Source organism: Lichenostomus cassidix, chromosome 5 (assembly GCF_008360975.1).
Source record: "Lichenostomus cassidix isolate B80296 chromosome 5, HeHo_3.0, whole genome shotgun sequence".
In the NCBI taxonomy this organism is placed as follows: Eukaryota; Metazoa; Chordata; class Aves; order Passeriformes; family Meliphagidae; genus Lichenostomus; species Lichenostomus cassidix.
The window spans coordinates 59,264,001-59,286,037 of NC_139486.1; the positions used below are offsets into that span (position 1 = coordinate 59,264,001).

Genomic DNA, 22,037 nt, shown 5'->3' on the forward strand with positions numbered 1-22,037 from the left:
GCCCCAAGACGGCCACCAAACATGAGGAATGTGTATGTGGTGGCAGGTCAGATCTGAGGAGCAGGAGGTGTTAAATAAATTAGGATTTTCCTCAAGAGCTGTGTGAGTGTTTGCACTGGTCTGGATTTGACTGGGATAGGGTTCCTTTCTACTCAGTAAGTGGCACAGAGCTGGGTTTGGATTCAGGATGGGATGTGGTGGATAGCACAGGGAGGCTTTGGTTGTTGCTGAGCAGGGCTTGCCCTCTTCTGGGCTCTGAAGTGTCCAATGGGTTAATCCATGTTTTTCACTGGGAAGGGTGGAGTGAGTGTTGAAGACAGAGGCAAAGAATGCAGGAAACACCTGTACTGTGTCTCTGTCCCTGTTTGTGAGGTGACCCTCCACACCCTGCAAGGAGCTGATATTTTTGCTACAATGTTTTGGTCATTAATATATTTAAGATAACTCTTTTATAGTGCAACACATTTGTAGCCACCTTAATCTCCAACTTTCAATATGAGCTTTCACCGCATCACATTGCTCCCTATGCTTGCAATCAGCATCTCTGTATTCTTCTGCTGACCTGCATTCCACTGGGTACACAGCTTCCTTTTCCATCTTCTTTCCTAGAGAAGATGTTTGTTCAGGCAAGCCAGCCTTCTGCCTGGCCTGGATGTCTTCTGACATTTGGGAATTGCCTGCTCAATGACCGTAGGAGGTTTCATAAGTGAGCAGCACTGTTGGACCCCAGCAGGTGCAAAAACATTTTCCTGGAGACCTTGCTTCCCATTTCCCTGAGCAGCCTGCAGTGTGCTCTCCTCATTCCCAGAGCTGAGGTTTTGCTGGCACTTTTCCTCTTGTCAAAGGTGCCCCAGGGCCACGGCTGGACCCCAGCTGGTCACCAGCAGTCACTCTCTCACACCCCAGTGTGATGGGGAAGAGAGAAGAGACAAAAATCCAGCTCAGAACAGTTTCATAATGAAAATCAAGACAAATATAATAATTTCATATTTATGAAACACATAATAAGAGTGAAGTGTCCCAGATTAGGCTGGATGGGGCTTGGAGCAAGCTGGCCCAGTGGAAGGTGTTCCTGGACTGAACTCAGCAGTTCCTGGGTCTCCCAGTGCCTGTGCTCATATTGCTCTGGCCTGAACATTTTGAACACTGACCAGTTCATGCCCAAATGACAAAAATCAGCATTTTCAGACACATTCCATTTATTCCCCTTTCCCATTGTCATTTCTGTGACATCCATTATTGTTGCAGGGAGAGAAATAAATAGAAGGACAAATTTGAGAAATAAAGGATAAAAAAAGGTGTGGCACATTTTTGGGGGGAATGCAATTTGCTTTGGGGGTGATCTAAATCACCAAACAAAACTGCACTTTTAATGGGAGCAGGAGATGAAACACCTGGAGGGATCATTGGATCTGACAGAGCTGGGCAGGTACAGGGAGTGACCTCAGGAGCTCTGAGGAATGAGGGTGATGCAAGGACTGGCACAGGATCCAAACCCACCACAGCTCATCCTGGGAGGCTCTACAGGAGCCAAATCCCACTTCAGTACATTCCCCAGGGCATCTTCCTTCAGGAAAACAGGAGTGCCCTGCAGATCCTGACATCTCTGCACAGTTAAGGAAAACTGACAACTCTCCAAAGCTCTGTCATCCCAAACTGTGTTCCTTTCTGAAAATCAGAAAATAAGGAAAACACCTGGGGAGCAATGGGAAGGAATGCTACTGGAACAGCTTTGATTTCACACATGGTTTTTATAATCCATTACATCCCGGCTGGGATCTTCCCTACCTCCATTAGTGATTGCCTCACTTTTGCCTCAGAACGCTCATTGTCTCCCCTGCAGATTTACTCCGATTTTACCCCCAAAACGTTCGTTTTTGTCCCCTACAGAATCCGCCCCAGAGCGACGTCCCCAGCCCCGCTGTGCCGAGGCAGCTCCGGTGCCCTGAGCTCCCGGGCCGCTGGGGCTGTCCCCATTCCCAGTCACCCCCGAGCCCGAAGCAGCCTCCCCCAGTGCCCCCAGCCAGCCCCACTGCTCCCCGGGCTCCCCACACCTGCCCTGCTTCCTTCTGATCTGTAATCAGAATGCCTTATAGTCTTAAATCCTGTCAATAACACAGACAGATACGGGGGTTTATTTTGAAATCAATTGATACAGAAATGAATATTATTTCTCAATGTATATAAAAGGGACATTCTTTACAGTTTTCAGTATTTTACACACAAGCCCCTCATGAATTTTCGGGCATTTTTGGGGAGTAACCTGCCTTTGTGGAGGGACCCCACCTGACCCCCCTCATCTTCCACTCACCTGCTCCCCCACAGACATTGGCACCATCATGCCCCAGACTCCCCACTTCCCTTTTCCTCCCCCCAACAGAAGGCACAATCTCAGTCCAAGTGTCCTGGCCAGCACCTCGGTGCTTCCATAAAGACCTTTCCACATGGACATCAGCCCCAAAACAGGGGGGAAAATCAGGAGAGGACAAGACCTCACAGGACTGGAGTACCCCCAACTCTTGCTCTGGCACAGGGAAAGTCCTTGAGAATGGAGGATGGTGCCTCTTCTCCCACTCCAGCTCTGCTCTGCCACATTCCCCCTCTGGTCCTGCACTCTGGGATGGATCTCTGCCAGAAGATGTCTCATGCCTTCCCTACGGTGCTGCTGCAGGGAGATCATGGCCCCAGTGGCTTGGAAGATGAATCCAGACTGTGACCCTGGACTCCTGAGGGTCTGATTTCCAGCCCCTCTTCCTGAGAGTCCAAAATCTAACACCCCTCACCACAGCGGGGTTGTCCCCTCCTTTCAGCCAACCGGGAGCCATGGATGGACCAGGAAGTGAGGATCCTACTGTTTGCTTTCCTCATGGTGTTCCTCAAGTCTGCATTCCTGAGGCTGTAGACAAACAGGTTCAGCATGGGGATGGTGACAGAACACACCAGGGAGGTGACCTTGTCCTGCTCCAAGGAGTGGCTGGAGTTGGGCCACAGGTAGGTGAGGATGGCTCTGCCATAGTACAGAGTGACACAGGCCAGGTGGGAGGCACAGGTGGAGAAGGCCTTGTGCCACCCAGCTGCTGAGGTGGCGCTGCCAATGGACGAGTAGGACACCAGGATGAAGGCTGTGGTGCTCAGCATGTTGAGCCCCACCACGGCAGCCACCATGGCCTTGCTGGCACAGCTGTCGGAGCAGGACAGGGCCAGCAGGGCGGGCCCATCGCAGAAAAAGTGGTCAATGGTGCGGGAGTGGCAGAACAGGGCATGGAATATGGAAACTGTGTGGAAGGTGGAGCTGATCACTCCAGCCAGGGAGGCCCCAGCCAGCAGTCCAGCACTAATCCCCTGGGACATGAGCATGGAGTAGAGCAGGGGCCTGCAGATAGTGGTTGTAGGCCATGGCGGCCAGCACGTGGCACTCAGTGCTGGCCCAGGTGGCGAAGGAGAAGAGCTGGGTGACACAACTCGCAAAGGAAATCACCTTCTTCTCTGCCAAAAAATCCCTCAGGGTCCGGGGGATGATGGTAGAGGAGTAGCAGATGTCCAGGAGGCACAAGTGGCTCAGGAAGAAGCACATGGGGGTGTGGAGGCACCGATTGATCTGGATCAAGGCAATGACTGCCAGATTTCCCATGAGAGTGACCACATAGATGGCAAGGAACAGGACAAAAAAATCACCTGCAGGTCTGTGAAGCCCAGGAGAATAAATTCAGATGCAAATGTCTCATTTTCTCTACCCATATTGAACATTTATACATCCAGTTTGGCTGCTTTATGTCATTAGATTGAAATGTTTAATACACATAAATCCATCGATAATGTTAAGAATGTCAATTTTTGTCAAGCAGTTACAAAGCCTTCGGTCAATAAAAGGTAAATTCTGCTTGAAAAAGAAAAAACACAAGTTCCTGGCACCACTATGCCCATTCAGCCAACATATTTGGAACCAGGTGGATATTTAAGCCATTAAGGAAGGAAATACTGTACCAGAATAAATCATTAAGAAATTGCAGGGCTTCCTCCTAGTTCTTCTCAATCCACTCACACATGAAATTCCATGATTTTCCTGATAATTGCTGGGAAAACAGAATTATGTCCCATCTTTTGATTATTCCCTATTCAGCCTGAGCACTTGAAGAATAAACACCTGCTCCACATGTCTCAGGATGAGATTTTCTAGGTGGAAGCATTGGAAAATGGGCTTTTCCTTAGTATATTTTTCCCTGTAGGAATAAGAGCTGGGATTTGTCTTACCTCACTTTGCTTTAGATATGATGCTTAATTTGGAGGTAAAACATATATTCAGGGTCCATCTTGCTGCTCACCAGTGAGAGATCAGCAGCTCCTAAAATCCCATTCTACAACAGACAGAATAAATAAACATGGGTTCTTCACCTGGATAACCATGGCTTGTTGGAGTTACACCAGGGAGTAAAGCAAGAGTAGGCACTGCTGGCTCCTGACAAATGGATCCAAACCTGGAAGTCCTCATTGTTGGATGAACCTGGGCTGAAGGGTTGAGTTTCACCCCCAGAACCTGATGTGTCCTTTCAGGTGTTCTGTGGTCTCCTGGAGTTATTAACAAGCATTTAGAGCTGCTTTTCATCACCCATGAGGCAGAGCCAGAGGTGTTAAAAATCAGGAAAACCAAATATTTGGGGCTGAATTTCCCCCCAGAGGAAGCATCCACCTGCTGCAGTCAGAGAATTGACTTCAATTTCTTCCTTAACTAAAATTCAGTCTCACTTCTCCTTACCCAACCAACTTCATTTTGTGTGGTTGATCAGAGACCTGGAATGGAAATAAATTCGGTTAAAACTCATGGACTATGTTCTATCCCTGCTGAAAGCTGGTGGTTGGTGTGGAAGAACTAATGGAATATTCATCCTTGTGTGGTTAGGATCTCCATTGTGGCACCCACTTTCCTACTCAAATTCCGTAAGATCTTTGGGCAAAGCAGTAGAAGAGCTTCTGACAAACTGCCCTGGGACTCACCAAGATCATTCCATCCAACCTGGCCCTAAACACTTCCAGGGATGGGGCAGCCACAGCTTCTCTGAGCAGCCTGTGCCAGTGCCTTACCACCCTCACTGAGAAGGATTCATTCCCAGTATTCCATCTATACCTACCTGAAGGCAGTGCTTTGCTCCTCTTTGCTCCCAGGTATGGTTGGAGTGGTGTTTGTACTTCCAGCTGCTCCCAGCTGCAGCTGGAGAGATACCCCAGGGCTTCTCCCATGTAACACCAGTGTTTGCAGAGCTTTGCTCTGTGGAGGATTCACAGAGCCAGGGATAAAACAAGTCAGGGAACAACATCTTCCCCTTCAGGGAGCTGTCAGAGCAAGTGAGAGGCAGCCAAGCCCTGAGGAGTCCCAGGATTCTCCAGTGCCAAGTCAGGATAGGATGATTTTAAAATTAACGGCAGCAGAAGCTGTTATTTGAAAAATAACAGCTCAAAAATGTTGCCTTTAATTGTTTAATACATGCTAAAAATATCCCCAAAGGACATTGATGGTAATATCTATGTTAGGGAATGGTTTGGGTTGAAAGAAGCCTTATGGATCATCCCATTCCATCCCCCTGCCATGGACAGGAACATCTTCCACTATCCCAGGTTGCTCCAAGTCCTGTCCAACCTGGCCTTGGACATTTCCAGGGATCCAGGGGAAGCCACAGCTTCTCTGGAAATCTCTGCCAGGGCCTCTCCACCCTCACAGGGAAGGATTTCTTCCCACTATCCCATCTAACCCCACCTGATGAATTCAGAGCACCTGAAGCATCCATTGAAAATTACCCTAAGACAAAAATTAAGTGCAGTTCAAAGCATCATTTCCACGTGTTAGGAGAACTTCAAACATCCAGTATTTTCAACAGGCTCAGGAGCTGATGCTTGGAAAATATAATGTCCAGGTGGGATCAGCCACATGATGCTGTTGTTTTATTCCTTGCCTGTTTCTCAGTTTCCTGAGCAAGAACAAGACACTTCTCTTCCCAAGGCTTACTGGAAAATCAGGAGAAATGACTTTTTATCTAAAATGAAAAGGAGATGATATTCCCAGCAATGTCCAATAGATGGTAGAGATGTACAGGAAATCCTGATCAATATCTTTGTTCTTTTCCCTCTTCCAGTGCTCCATTTTGTACCTCAAAAGGACTTTCATAGCTCTTTTACATCCCTTGGGATTGACTACAGAGAGCCATGGTGCACAGAAGGAGCAAAAAGAAGTTGTTCGTGTAAAAACAAGAATTAATTTCATTCAGAAGGAGATGAAATGCAACTTTGGACAAGGAAAAGACATCCACAAAACAGGTTGATTTGTCATCCTTGCCACTAACAAGTTTCCATCCAAAATATGGAGAAATGAGGGAGCTGAAATTTCTTTCAGGAGTTATTTCTTGCCTAAAATAAAGACTTTAAAAACAATTATCATCCTCCATTTTTTTTATTTCCTGTCATTCAGGTATTTTTCTTGTTTTGTCTTGTTGTTTTTCACTCCCTTCGCACCACTGCCTTAGTGCAAATCTCTGGATACAAACTCCACTGATAATATTCCTGACTTCGTTTTTAACAAACCACCATGGGCCTAAAGTGGAAAACTAATTAGAGGTTTGTTTGAAGTCTTTGAAAGGCAGAAATTGGGGGTGGAAAAAGGACAGGGCAAAGATGGTTTGTTCAATTGAACCTGCAAATGTATCCTGGTTTCAAATATGGAGCAATGTATTCATTAATTGTTTGACTTAGCTTTTGGGTGATATCTCCTTATCTCCAAACTGCATCAAAACTGCAAATTAATCCATTTTGAATGTTGTATTTCCAGCTTTCCTAAAAAGGGCTTTTCATTAGAGGTACCTCTCTGATCCAGACCAGAAATCACAGAATTCTAGAATGTCTCATTTGTTAAACCCACATAACCTCTATACAGGGAATCCTGACACCTTTCATGGAATCCTGGAAGAGTTTGGGATGGGAGGGACCTTAAGGATCATCCTGTTCCATCCCCTGCCCTGGGTATGGACAGCTGCTACTTGGCCAGGTTGCTCCAAGCCCCATATCCATAAATACCTACGGATATAAATGTATAACTTGCCTTCCTAAGGACAGAGATATCCTACATGTTCTTTCTGATCCAAAATTATATCTAGATATTAAAAGCCAACATTAAATGTATATTATACAATACTTTTAGATATAAAATGCAAAATATTCTTGAGTTAAACGTGTGCACTAACATCCACATGTTACTGAAGTTTCTTTTCCCTCCTAAATCTCTTTGAATCCCACCTCATTTCCAGCTGAAAATGAGGTATGGATGAGAGTTCTGCCACGAGGAAGAGGAAAAAAGAGCAGACAGAATTCCCTGTCCCTGGTAACATGACAAATCAGAATAAACCCATTAAATCTTTACAGGATTAAAGACAAAAATCCAATTCTTACCTCACCAGAGGAGCATTGGGATCATTGAAGGTTTCTTGAAGAACCTCTCCAACAGCAAAATAACCTTTAATAGAAATATTATTTAATTTTTCAAGTGAATGTAACTTTACTTCAGGCTCAGTGGCTGAGTTTGCTCCAGGTGTCCATTGCCAGCAGCTTAGGCTGTCCTAATGAGCTCTGGATGGATCCCTGGAGCAGCCAGCTGGGATTACAGGAGGTGAGGGCTGCTCCAAGCCTCCAGGTAATGAATGAACCCAAAAGGATCCCAGGCTACTCCTGCCTTGGCACCAGCAGGCCTGCACAGGTCTGACCCACCTGTCAGCACACAATCCAGAGTCCATTAAACCTTCTTATTCTGCTCCAGGTATTCCCAGGAATAGCTCAGCTGCCCACAAAACACAGTTTTGATCCAAAGATGGGATTTATCTATCAGTTAGCAGTAATGTGAAGCACATCCTCTGATATCTTAGGTGGAATTAGAGGGATCAAGACACTCCAGGCAGCCTGGAAGAGGATGTTCCATGTCCAAAGGAGACCACACAGGGCCACATAGAATCCTGGAATGGTTTGGGTTGGAAGGGGCATTAAAGATCACCCAGCTGGTACTGATGTTTTGGTTGGGTGTAGCTCTGAAACCAATGATATTTTAACATCAGCATTGGAATTTGGTGAGTTTCTGTGCCAACATTTCACCACTGATTCCCACTGATTTCACCATTACTTCCTGCTATATTACCAGTCTTCCAGGCACAACTTCAAACAGCCCCTCTTTTCTCAAAATAATAAATGAACCCAGGAAATCCAGTTATTTCCAAAAGAAACTTTTGATACTTGGAAAAGGACAACGAAGAAGGCAAAACAACTTGTAAAAAAAGCAAAATAATTATCAAGTAATTAAATATAAACCTTTGAACTGTTTATCATTAAATCCTTCCTCTCCCTTTGTGCATGTTCCCAGAAAAATGGCAATTTTTGCTTTCATGACCATTTCTCCTCCACATCAGACCTACTCTATCTCTCTCCAGGACTGTATTGCACCAAATTACCACCAACTTCCTCCAAAACCTTATTTTTCCACCTTCCAGCTTGCTTTATAAATAACAACCAGATTTATTCCAAGTCTCCTGATGTTCTCTCAGCCAATACTCCAGGCCACCAAGTGAGCAGGTGATGATGAGGCAGGTCCAAGGTTGACCTACATTCTATATGGTTTTATTTATCAGTTATTCATTTTAATTATTAATCCAGTTTATCAAACCGTTATATTATATATCCCACACACTGGATAAAGTTCAGAACAATAAATTCATGTTTTATACTCTTTTCTGAACTCCAGGACACTGAAACATCTGAAAGCCAACTCAGTCCTGGGTCTGACTTGGGTCCCTGATCAAGGCATGGTGCAGATGAAAGGAATGCAGGGATGTGCACATGTTGTGAAACTGACAACCAGGACTTCTCCAGTATAACTCCTGAGGGGAACAAACTCCTTGGGCTGAGCTTCAATACAGTTTGTGGGACAAGCGTGTGGATGGAGCCCCCAGATGGGGTGATTAATGCAGATTAATTCACTCTGAGACAATTAATCATTGCCTCCAAGTGTCCAGAGCCACCTGCTCAGGTAGGACATCCAGGCTGCAGGCACTTCAAGGTGGATAATCTCATCCTTGAAGGAAAACTGGGCTGTTGGGTGTCCACAGAGGGACATCAGCAGCTCCAGAGCTGGGGCCAGAGATGCTTTGTGTGACACTTGGGGACTCTCTGACCAGCGGGTCATTGCTGCTGCCATGTGTCCTGGTGGCTCCTGCACATGAAAGATTTGAGATCCCTGAAGCACAATGGGTTTCAGAATTCCATGCTATCCCTTTTTGTGTGCTCTTTTCTTTGTTTATCTGCTCTGCCATGAGGAGGACCGAGGGTTTTATCCCAGGAGAGCAGAGAGAACATATTTACAGCCCTGCCACCCACAGGCTCAGCTGTTGGAGTCAGGGAAGGAGCACATCTCTCTCCACATCAGCCTGGATGTTCTCTGCTGCATTTGGGATAAACCCTTGGCTCCAATCACCACAGCGAGGGCACAGGAGGAGCTGTAAATCCAAGAGAAAGAAGTTGAATTCCTTCTTCATGTCCTCCCATCCCCTTTTTTTGGGGCTGTGTCAGAAAACAGCCTTGCAAAAGTAGGAGTTTTTATAATAAATGGGAATAATGTCTTATGCAGCTTGGCTTTTATTTTTCTTAGGCAGCTGAAGCAACATAAATGGATTTATGGAAGTATTAAGGGTGAGTCTTATTTAGTTATAAAGAATTGTCAGCAGAATACAGTTGTTAAATCAGCCTTTGGAACTGGATTATTTTAAAATTCATTCCCATTTCAGTGTTTTATCTTCATTCCCATGGTTTTTGGATGTTTCAGCCTGCTGGAGCTCAGAAAGGTATAAAACATGAATTTACCAATGTGAATTTTACCCAGTATGAATGATATATAATAGCTGGATAGACTGCATTAATAATTAAAAGCCAAGGGAAAATGTTCTTAATGTGATGTAATGTGGGATTTCACTTGGATTAGGACTTTCTTCTGCTCCAGGTTTATGTGATCTCTAATGAGGTTCCTCCAAGGTAACTTCTGAAACAAATTTCTTTCAAACCAAAAGGGAATAAATATCTGATTCTTTTATGGAATAAATCCAAACTTTTATGCATCTGAGCACAAAGAAGCAAATTTGCCATTCGTGTTGCTTTAAGATACATGTTCTTTTCTAAGCACCTCAACTGGTAAGTAAAAAAGTCTAGAATTTATTTTTGGAAAACCTATGGAATATACCAACAAGTGGCAATTAAAACAGTGACTGATTGCAGTTAAATATGGCCCAAAAGAGAAACTCTGAGGTTTACCATTTTGATGCATTTGTTCTCTTTGTCTCAGTAGGTAACACCCAGCCATGGGAGGAAACCATACGCAGCCCACATTCATCCTCCTGGGAATTACAGACGCTCCCTGGGCTCAGGCCCCTCTTTTTGGGCTCTTTCTGCTGATTTACATCATCACTTTGGTGGGGAACATCGGGCTGATGCTCTTGGTTTGGGTCTCTCGCAGCCTCCACACCCCCATGTACTTCTTCCTCACTCATTTGTCCCTGGCTGACATCTGCTATTCCACCGTCATCTCCCCCAAAATGCTCATGGGCCTCTTGTTTGGGAATAAAACCATTTCCTGGGCGGGCTGTGTGACACAATTCCACCTCTTTGCTCTCTTTGCCACAGCCGAGTGTCACCTCCTGGCCACCATGGCCTACGACCGGCTCGTGGCCATCTGCCACCCCTTGCTTTACACCACGGCCACGTCCCCCCGTGCCTGCTGGCAGCTGGTGGCCTGGTCCTACCTCGTGGCCTCCCTCAGCGCCCTCATCTACACCAGCTGCACCTTTGGGGGCTCCTTCTGCGGGCCCCGCCGGGTCGACCACTTCTTCTGTGATGCCGGCCCTGTGCTGAGGCTGGCCTGCTCCAACACCCACGGCAGTGAGGTCACCATCTTTGCCCTGGTCATGGCCAATGGGCTGGGCACCGGCGTGGTCATCCTGCTCTCCTACGGCCGCGTCCTCCACACCATCCTGGGGATGCACTCGGTGCCCAGCAGGGCCAGAGCCTTCCGCACCTGCACCTCCCACCTGGTGTCTGTGTTGGTGTTCTACGGGACGCTGCTCTTCGTGTACCTGCAGCCAGCATCCCGGCATGGCAGCCAGGATAAGGTGGCCTCTGTCTTCTACACCGTGCTCAGCCCCATGCTCAACCCTTTCATCTACAGCCTGAGGAACAGGGAGGTGAAGGCAGCGCTGGAGAAGTGCAGGAGGAGGATGGTAAACTGCTGCTGGCATCAAAGAAGTGCAGCTCAGGGAATCAGGGAATCCTGGGATGCTTTGGGTTGGAAGGGATCTAAAAGATCATCTGGTCCAGCACACCATGGGCAGGGACACCTTCCACTAGGCCAGGCTGATCCAAACCCCATCCAACCCGGCCTGGAGCTCTTCCAGGGATCCAGGGGCAGCCACAGCTTCTCTGGACAACCTGTGCCAGTGCCTCACCATCCCCTTAGGGAAGAATTTCTTCCCAGTATCCCATCTAACCCTACTCTCAGCTTAAAGCCTTTCCCCATTGTCATGCCACCGTGTGCCTTTGTAGAAACAAACCATTCATCTAAAGTAAGAGATGATCCATTAAAATAATTGGATATGTCCCTGATCCTCACAATTTTATATATGCTCTTCCACAGTTCCTCACAAAACTCAATTACAATATTTGTCCTGGAGAAATAAACCTCACAGTCACATCTTCCTTGGAAGGAAACAAGAGTGGGAGCCTCAAACTTGAATTGAATTCCCTTTCCAGCCACGAGGCTGTCAGAAGAAATTAGTCAGAATGGTTCTGGAGTATTACTCCAATTATTCTTCTCTTTCTCATAGGATGCACAAATCACAATTTTATTGATTTGTAACTTATTTTGCACTGATGAATGTATATTTTTCTTGCAAGATTATTGTCCTTATCCCTAAACTCCAATAAAATTCCTTGTTGTTACCTGTGAGTTATTTATTAGAGCAGAGCTGCTGGGGTGGAAGGGAGCATTTGGGAAGAGCAAGAGTATTTTAACATTTGATTGGTAAAAAAACAAGATAAAAGGCTTAAAAAGTGCATTTTTTTCTGGCTTAGAAGGATCAAAGCTAATGGGACTTGGGATCTCAAGATACACCTTGGAATATCAAGGGGAATGCAAGTGTTCAAGTGCCAAAACATATCTTGAAAACCTAACAGATGTATTTCAACCCAAATTTAAGCACATGTCTAGTTTCCATAGGTGAAAGAATCCTCAGCCCCTGATCTATGGATAGCTGAGAGCTGTTTGGGTGTGGAAAAGGCCCTGAAAAACGCAAACCCAACAGTTCTCCAAATCATGGCTCATTAAAGAAGGTACAGGAATGGCCACAGCACTGGGGAGAGACCAGCAATCCTTCATCTTTTCCCGGCCTGGAAAAAACTCCCAATTACTGCCCATCCTAATGAATTCAAAAGGCTATTTGTGGGTTTAAGGGCAAACTGAGTGCAACCTTGGAACTTCCTTTACCATTTGGGTGGTCAGGATAAGCTCAGCAGAGATGTCCACCTCTTCCTCCTCTTCTCCACCTTGTCCCTCACCTGTTGACACCTTTGTGGGGTGGGAAGAGTTCTGACTGCACAGAGGGACAGGCCTTGGCCGTGGAAGGGAAAGGTGGAAACTGGAATATTTTCCCTTTGTTACTGTGTTGTGAAGATGTCATGTTCTGAGGAGTCATGTGGGAATTAAATTCCTTTTAAAAAGTAGATGGATGGTGAACAGTGTCTATCAGTTCTGGAAACAAACAGCACGAGAAGAGATGTTTTAGGGCTGGGGGCTTCTACCTGGGAAAGGTGGATCTGGACTGGATTAAAAGAGTTGGAATAAATGTAATTAAATGACAAAGGGCTTGGCAAGAGAGAGACTTTCGATATCAAAATTGGGTGGGAAGGGAATTTAAAGCTCATTCCATTCCAACCCCCTGCCATGGGCAGGAACACCTTCCACTAGACCAGATTGCTCCAAGCTCCGTCCAGCATGGCCTACAACACTTCCAGGGATGGGGCAGCCACAGCTTCTCTGGGAAACCTGTGCCTCACCACCTTCACAGGGGGGAATTTCCCCCCGCTATGCAATGTAAGTCAACTCTCCTTCAGTTTAAGATTGTCAGGTTGAAAGGAAGAATTAGGAAAGCCCACCAGCAGGTGTGAGCTCCAGACCCCACCACCATCCAACCAGTGGGCCCTGAGCTCCAGGTGCCACCATCCAGGTGCTCACAGCTATTTCCACCACAAGTGATGCTGTTTCCATTCCCAGAGCAAGAAGTGATCCTGGGAGACCAACCACCCTTCAAGGAATCATCAGCTTAACAAGATCTTCTGGGCTTTGCCAGGAAAGTTTCCAAATCATCAAGGAAGCTTCTCAGAGGGCTTTTAAACAACTTCAGTCATCCTTCTTAATGAGCCACGAGAGACTAATTAGCAAGGGGAAACCATGGAGAAACTTTCTTCCTTGGTAAAGACAAAGTGAACTTCTCCAGCTGCTTTGTTTGCCATGTCCAGGAGACAAAGAGCTGCAGGGTCAGTGTGGTGGGATTGTGACTGTGTTGAGGGACCTTAAAACTCATCCCATTCCAACCCACTTCCAAGGGCAGGGATGATTCCCACTATCCCAGGCTGCTCCAAGCCCTGTCCAACCTGGCCTGGAACTCTTCCAGGGATCCAGGGACAGCCACAGCTTCTCTGGGAAACCTGTGCCAGGGCTTCCCCAGCTTCACAATAGGGAAAAATTTCTTCTCCATACCCAATCTAAATGCTCTGAGAGTGTGAAATTATTCCCCCTCATCCTGTCACTCCAGACCCTTGCCCAGAGTCCCTCTGCAGCTCTCCTGGAGCCCCTTTAGGCTCTGCAAGAGGCTCTCAGCTCTCACCCCTGAGATGAAATTCCCACCTACAGGCTGAGCTCAGACATGGGTTACTGCTGGCTTAGCAGTTGGACTCCATGATCTTAAAGGGCTTTTCCAGACAAAATAATTCAGGGATGCTGTAAATGCTTCTCTCCCATATTTGCTGCTGGTCAGCATTCCTGCCTCTCCTGTTGGCTTCTGGCCTCAGCTTCACTGTAGATCCCACCATTTGTTCTTCCTTCCTTCCTCTGTGCCTCATGATTTATTTTAGAGGGGAAACCACACAATTACCCAAAACTAAGCAAAACCAATTTAATAATAAAACCAAAATAGGATCCAAATGACAGGATAGAGAGCAGTGGTGGGAAATTCCACCAGAAACCACGGGAGATGCCAGATGATGGCTCTCAGCTGCCTGAGCATGCTTGGGCCTTGAGTTTGGTCACTGCCCACTCTGTGGTGGCACTCAGGAAATTTCCCATGGAAATTAATGACTTTGAAAGCAGCTCTGTAAGGAAGAGACTTGCACTGGTAAATAAACACCACTACTTTCAGGAAGTTCAATGGAAGCGTGAGGTTTTATGTCCCACTTCTTTGTATAGATGTAATTATATATATAATGCAGATTTGTATGTAAAAAGGTCTTAATATATACACTTTTTTATCTATATAAAGAAAACTTGTATTTAAATTTTTTCCTGAAAATATATATAATCTTAAAATATATAAATTAAACTTTTGAAAGATACAATTTGTCTCTTGGTATCACAGGGAATTAAAAAGAACTGGTGCAAGAAATGGGGATTCCACGATTGGGACACAGATCAGGATCTGAAGAAGTGCTGCAAGGGCTCATTGGGAAGAAGGCAAAACACATCAGGAACTTGTCTGCTGCAATTTATTTTTACATGATGGGATATCCTGATATCTGAAAACCCAGGCAGTCAGAACCAGGTATCAAAGAGAGTCAAAGTCATGTTTATGCGAGCAAAGAGAAAAATGTCTTTTCTTTTACCCATAAAAGAGGGAAATGGTCCCATAGTAGCTGTAATCAGAACAGATGAAGATGAAGATGAAGATGATGAAGATGAAGATGTGTGCTTCAAAATGGCTGCAGGAGACTCAGCTGCAGTCATCTGCACTGGCCAGAGAATCCTGGAATGGCTGGGGTTGGCAGGAACCTTAAAGCTCATCTCATTCCAAGCCCCTGCCCTGGGCAGGGACACAGGATAACCCAGGAAGAAAATGTGTCCATCAGGAGGAAACATCGATGCTGGATGTTCCACCATCTTCCCACATGGTGATTCCAGCTCCTCTCATGGTCAAATGCTTGACCACAGAAGATGGACACAGTTCACCCCCATTTTACCAATCCCCACCTGCACAAAGAGCCAAAACCTTTTGGGTTTGAGAGCAGCAGCTCCAGCACAAAGCCACAGCGCACAGAGGGATGTCACCACAGCCACAGACTCGGAGTTTCAGTCACTGTGGCTCATGTTCCTGTTTAAAGGTCAGGTGATGGTCAGTGGAAGACCAGTGGGACACAAAGTCATTGAATGTCTTCTCAAAATATTAATCAGATTTTAAATATTTTTCAAATATTTTTAACAATTATTTAATATCACCAAACAATGGTTGTAAGGGCCTGGAAGGAGAGTTGCTCTGGGGTTTATGGTTTAAGTGTCTTAAAACTTATGGAGGTTTGATGTTTTAAATAAAACATTAAAAATAATCTTTCATTTTATTGAAAGAAGAGATGTACAATCTTCCCTGCACCTAAATTACGCAATGCCATGAGTAGGACTGTTACAGAGGATCAGAAGGGTGGGAGAACAGCAGGAGTTACACACAGAGGTCCCACTTCATGGTCCTGATCACAGAGTCAGGGAATTGGTTAGGCTGGAAAAGTCCTCTAGGATCACCAAGTCCAACCATTCCCCCAGCACTGCCAAGGCCACCACTAATCCATGTCACCAGGTGCCACATCCACACAGCTTTTAAATCCCTCCAGGGATGGGGATTCCACCACTGCCCTGGGCAGCCTGTTCCAGGGCTGGACAGCCTTTTCCATGGAGGATTTTTCCCTCTATCCACCCTAAACCTCTGCTGGTGTAACTTGAGGACTTTGTCTCCACATCTGGGGATGTGAGTTGAGGACATTTGGGGTCACTGCCATGGGGGTCAGCAGAGCCAAAAAGAGAGGAACAGGAGCATGAACAGCTCAGGGGTTTTATCCAGGCAGCTAGATTAAATATTAACCAGGGAATTACCAATAGGCTTCGGGGACAAAGGATTCAGCTGGCTGATCCTGAGTGCCTGTGAATTGTGTGTCATTAATGAATCAGCCAACTACATTGATCCTGGTTCGATTTTACCTAACTGAGGAGCTTCTCCTCCATCCCTCGTTATTCCATCTCTCTAGGAGAGCCCCATCACTCTGGATTTCAGCATGGACCTGGCACAGGGTGAGAAAATACACTAATTGGGGGATTTTTGCTTTTTTTCACATGTGCAATACTTCTGCACCAAAACATTAACACCAAACCTTTCACAGAATCTGGGAATGGTTTGGGTCGGAAGGGACCTTAAGGCTCATCCAGTTCTGCTGCCCTGCCAAGAGGAAGGACACCTTCCACTAGACCAGGCTGCTCCAAACCTCATCCAAACACCCAAATTGAAGTGAAAAAGTTCCTCTCAGCTGATATTGAATCAACCAGCAAACCATCTAAGTCAAAGTACAAAAGACACCGAAACTGTCCCTCTGAGATATTTAACAAATCTCCCAGGATATCACCAGCATCTCCATTTTATTTAGTCATTATGTTACAACATCCAAGCTTATTTTATGTCCCTGAGTCTTCTCAAAGCCTCCTTCACCTCCTGGTTCCTCAGGCTGTAGATCCAGGGGTTCAGCATGGGGGTCACCATGGTATAGAGCACAGCAGCCCATTTATCTCCTGTTCTGGAGGTGTGTGACTTGGGGATTAAGTACATGAAAATCAATGCCCCATAGAAGGTGGTGACGGTGATGAGGTGGGAGGCACAGGTGGAGAAAGCTTTGCGCTTGCCCTGGGCTGATCTAATGCTCAGGATGGTGGAGATGATGGCCACATAGGACACCAGGACCACCAGGATGCTGGGAACACCGAGTAAAGATGATAAAGTCCTCTGGATGATGAGGCTGAGGGTGTTGTCAGAGGTGGAGAGTGAGATCAGCACAGAAATGTCACAGAAGAACAGATGGATGGCACTGGAGCCACAGAAGAACAAGCTGGTCATGCTGATGGTTTGTGCCACACCATTGGTCAGCCCCAGGAGGTAGCACCCAGTGACCAGGAGGAAGCAGCGCTCTGGTGACATGACAAGGGGGTAGAGCAGGGGGTGGCAAATGGCCATGTATCGATCATAGGCCATTGTGGCCAGCAGAGAGCACTCAGTGGCCCCAAACAGGTCAAAACTGAACACCTGAGCCATGCACCCAGCATAAGTGATTCCCTTCCTCCTCAACAAAACCCCAACCAACATCCTGGGGGTGACAAGGGTGGAAGTGCAGAGGTTCACAAATGCCAGGTGGCCCAGGAAATAATACATGGGGGAGTGGAGCATGGGACTGACTCTGATCAAGGCAATCATCCCCAGGTTTCCCAGGATGGTGACAAGGTAAATGAGCAGGAACAGAAGGAACTGGGCAACCTGAGTCACTGGGTCCTCGGTGAACCCTGCCAAGATGAACTCTGTTGCTTGGGTGCAATTCCATCCTGACATTCCTTCAAAGTGTGTTCTCTCTGTGAACTCCTTGCTGGACATTTTTTCCAGGAGGAAAACCCTCTTTCCGGTGGGATCTGCTTGAAGGCAACCCTACAATATCTAAAGTGAGAGTTTAGGTACAGATCAATTAGAATAACCTGGGCAGAAGTCAAGGCACAGTTAGGGAAAAGCTGTTGGTTACACAACCCTGAGTAGCTTTACCTTGGTGCTGCCTTTAATCCCCTGTGTGTGTTCACTCTGGGACTTTGAGATCATCCAGTACAACCTGTAACATGGAGAAACCCAATAAAACCTGTAAAAGACAGCACAGAATTGATTATTCATCCTTGTGTTGACATCTGCCAAACATCTGCTTTGTCTGTCTTTTCTATAGAATCCCAGAAGGGTTTGGGTTGGAAGGGATCTTGAAGACCATCTCATTCCACCCTCACTCCATGTGCAGGGACATGTTCCATTAGACCAGGTTGTTCCAAGTCCCCTCCAACCTGGCCTTGAACACTTCCAGGGATCCAGGAACATCCAAAACTTCCTGACTATGAAGCCTCCCCTCCCTCCTGGACACACTCTTTTGGCTCTAAAAGGTTTTCCCAGCTCTTTGCCCTGGTCCTGCAGCCCTCAAATGAAAATGTGCAACACCCAAAGCTCAGCTACCTCCTCCTGAAAATAGTATTTTGGGAAAAATATTTTTAAAATCACCTTTTGGATGTTCCTTATATCAGCAATGGTAAGATCCACAAGGGTTCCTTACAGGAAATATTCCAGTCCTCGTCCAGGAGCCCTTTGTGGTCAGTGAGGAGAAGTTTCCAGAGCAAGCATTCCAACGGGGTGTCCTCACCACACACCTGCTGTGCATCACCTGCATTTGGTGCTAAGCCCTGAGTACAATGAGGAACTGGAGCCCAGGAGCCTCCAGGTAGGACCTGAGATGAAAACTGAAGGTGTTTCTTCTTGACAAGAGAAAACAAGAGGAGATGGGTGGCTCAGCATGCGCTGTCCTGGCTCATGGTTCTCCAGGATGATCTTCTCCTACATCTCTGCACTCTCCCTGCTTTCCTCCTGATGCTCTTGGAGGTGAATGTTAGGTGCGACTGCCTGGAACTCCGGAAAGGAGTCTGAAAATATACCCTTTGTCAGCAAACACCTTTGTTATTCCATGCAATTTGGGGATTTGGGGACTCTTGGAGCCCCAGGAGAGTAACAAAGCCCAAAGTGGGTTGTTATCTCTTCTCTGAGATTCTGAATTTCAAGGCAATTGCCCAGAGGAGATGATCTCACCTTGAGGTAGCCACAGGGCTTTGGGGTTTCTCCAGAGCAACCACAGAGCAACACTGCACCTGTTGTGTCCAATTTTCGTGCACTTTTGGAGATTTTTCAGCTCCACAAATGCCATGTTTGGCCTTGTAACACCAGGGAGCTGAGGGGGACCTCACTGGTGGGGCACAATCCCATGGGAGCTGGTAGCCATCAGCAGTTCCAGGCACCAGAGATGATGAACCACCTTTCTACCCATTCTAAATTCCTTATGCCCAAACCACAGCTCACCTGTCCCATCTCTGGAAGTGTTCAAGGCCAGGCTGGAGAAACCTGGTCTACTGGGAGGTGTCCCTGCCCATGGCAGGGATGTGGAACAAGATGAGCTTTCAGATCTCTTCCAAACCAAACCATTCCAGGATTCTATGAAGACTGGCTTCAAGAATCCAGGAGAATCATAGAATATGCTGAGTTGGAAGGGATTCACAAGGATCACAGAGTCCATCTCTCAGCCCCACACAGCACCATCCCCAAGAGTCACACCATGTGCCCAAGAGCATTGTTCCATTCACTCCTCTGATCTCTGCCAGGCTTGGTGCTCTGCCCACTGCCCTGGGGATCCTGTTCCAGTGCCCAACCACCCTCTGGGGGAAAAACCTTTTTCTAATATCCATCCTAAGCCTCCCCTGACTCAACTTCAGGCCATTCCTCTTCTAAGCATGCTTCTCTGTAAAATAGCCAATTTCATCCCTTCCTCCTTTATTCCTTGTATACAGTCTCACAAAGAACACCACTGACCTTTGGGTCCTGCCCAATCATTTTCTGTAGGATATTCAGTGTCACATCCCTGAGCAGCCCAAGCAGACAAATCAGGGTTGTGAACATTAATTCAAAATGCATCTTGCACAAATAAATCTGAGATCAAGATTAAGAACTCCTTAAGAGACCCCTGAATCCAGAGTTACCCTGATGCTCCCTGGTTGTGCAAACACACCACCCAAGGAGCAGGGACTTGCTCAGTCTTTGTTTAAACCATTCCATTGTATGGTTTACTTCATGCTGACTATAATCCTCTATCTCATCCCTCCTCACTTGCTGTCCATTAGCCTCGAATTCCATTTTTCATCTCCATGGCAGTCTCACATCTATCAATCCTTCCGGGGACCCAGCCTCCTCAGAATCCATAGAATCCCAAACATCTCGATCCCATTTATCAGGATCCCACTGTACTCCTGCTCCTGCAATCCCTCTATTCACTTGGTTTTGCTCCACTCATCCCCTTCTTTTCTTACACTCCTACTGCACCACCCCAACTCCAGAATTTTTGGCTACAGTCTGCTAAGTGTCCAACTCACCACCAAGCAGGTTATTCTGGAACTGTAACATTACCATTTGGTTGTGCAAATCACACACTTGTCACCTCATGTGGGAACATTCCAACAACACTTGTTCCTTCTGTTGGTGCTGCTTCTGATACACTGTTTGAAAAATCCATCCTTGTCTTCCCAAACCTAGCTCTTTTCCCCTTTTATTATGCAAATTATGGATTCATTTTATACATCCAGGGCTTCAGCTTCTTTTAATTAATTTCCTGACTGCTCACACAATCCTCCAAACATAGACCACTTGAGAACCAGTGAACTACAGGGAAGCTCATCCCATTCAGGAATTTTAAACGGGACCTATTCCTAACATTTAGATTTGAAAAGTGACTTTTCTTTCTGATAGAGCCAGACTACATGAATTTTGTTCTGCCAGTGGGCAGGGTCAGCACCAAAACCACAGACACCAACTTCAGGAATTAAGTGTCATTTACTACAGCTCAAAGCAGCAAGGAATTACCAAAGGAGAAGCTCAGCAATGCACCTCAGCATTGCTACCAAAGATTGCCTACAGGGATTACAAAGATACAGCACCAGCGACCTTAATATTTCATTGTCCTACAGAGCTGCACAGCAGCTGGGGAAGCCCTTGTCACAGCCAAGCACTGGAGAGCCCCTGCCAGGACTGGGAATTCCTTTAGGTGAATCCACCCACAGGCAAAGAGGCTTCTGACTGTGCTGGGACAGAGCCCAGCTTGGACAGCGTGCAATAAACAAGATCACACAACTTCCAGTGTGGGAACATCTGGCTTCAGCCTCCTCCTGGGTTTCTCCCAAAGCCTGGCCAGGGTTCAGGGAGCATCCCAGGGAGTTGCCTTAGACCATGGATCTCCCAACAAGGCCCCAGGGTTGATTTCAGGGCCTCGTGGAGCTTCTTAATACAGAAAGGTCAATACACGTTTTTTTAATGAGCAGATACCGAGATCCTTGCAGTAATGATCCTGTGGATTTCATTAATGAGAGAACACACATACAACACCTGGTTTGAAGGTTCACCCAGAGCTCAACTTCAGCTCAAGGCTCTTGCTCAGGCCTCAGTGTTTCAGTAAGTCACAAGCTGTTTGAACCTCTGCAGAAAGCTTGCTCACATCTGCTGTGGAACCACACTTCAGGCAGCATTTCCTTGTGCCCATTCCAGAGGATAATTAGCTGCCATTACAGAGTAATGACTGATCCTGGAATTACAGAAAGCAGGCAGAGGAAGGATGCTTTTACTTCCACCCAGAAAGTCAAAGGATAGAAAAAAATCATTAGGTGTACACCTGAGCAATTTCCTAAGCAGAACCAGGACATAAGATGCCAGTCACTCCTGACTTCCAAGGCAGCGCTGGGAGCTCTGGCACTCACCTTTAGTCCTTGTCTTGGACAGCAAGGCAATCCAAGGGACAGCAATCCAGGGTTCTGCTGCTTCTTCAAGGAGCTACCAAACAGCACTATTCTGGCTGAACACAGCAGCAAAACCAGCACACCCTTCCTTGGGCAAAACTCAAGCTGCTGTAAAGCTAGGAACACAAGACAACCTTCCCTTTCCACTGAAGGATATTGATCCAGCTCTTCTGACATGTGGACATTTGAGACAGCAATCTGTAACACCTTGTGAAACCTCGAATATGTCTTATTGTTGCAGTTTTATACACATTCTTACTTCTGTACTTTTATATCTTGATGGTGTATGTAGAGATGCTTTGCTTCTATCAAAAGTATTAACATC

The 22,037-nt window shown here is 46.3% G+C and overlaps 2 protein-coding genes and 1 pseudogene across 2 annotated transcripts; 1 reads left to right on the plus strand and 2 right to left on the minus strand.

Annotated features, from left to right (window-relative positions):
* Positions 1–2,769: 2,769 nt before the first annotated feature.
* LOC146436810 (olfactory receptor 5F1-like) lies at positions 2,770–3,738 on the minus strand (annotated as a pseudogene).
* Positions 3,739–10,373: 6,635 nt separating this feature from the next.
* Positions 10,374–13,348, plus strand: LOC146436811 (olfactory receptor 5B21-like). Its single transcript, XM_085063829.1, has 2 exons — positions 10,374–11,288; positions 13,337–13,348. Exons 1-2 carry the CDS (start codon positions 10,374–10,376, stop codon positions 13,346–13,348), a joined length of 927 nt encoding a protein of 308 aa, XP_084919955.1.
* A 3,415-nt stretch (positions 13,349–16,763) lies between these two features.
* Positions 16,764–17,690, minus strand: LOC146436812 (olfactory receptor 5G3-like). Its single transcript, XM_085063918.1, has one exon. The coding sequence runs from the start codon at positions 17,688–17,690 to the stop codon at positions 16,764–16,766; it is 927 nt and encodes a 308-aa protein (XP_084920044.1).
* Positions 17,691–22,037: the final 4,347 nt, after the last annotated feature.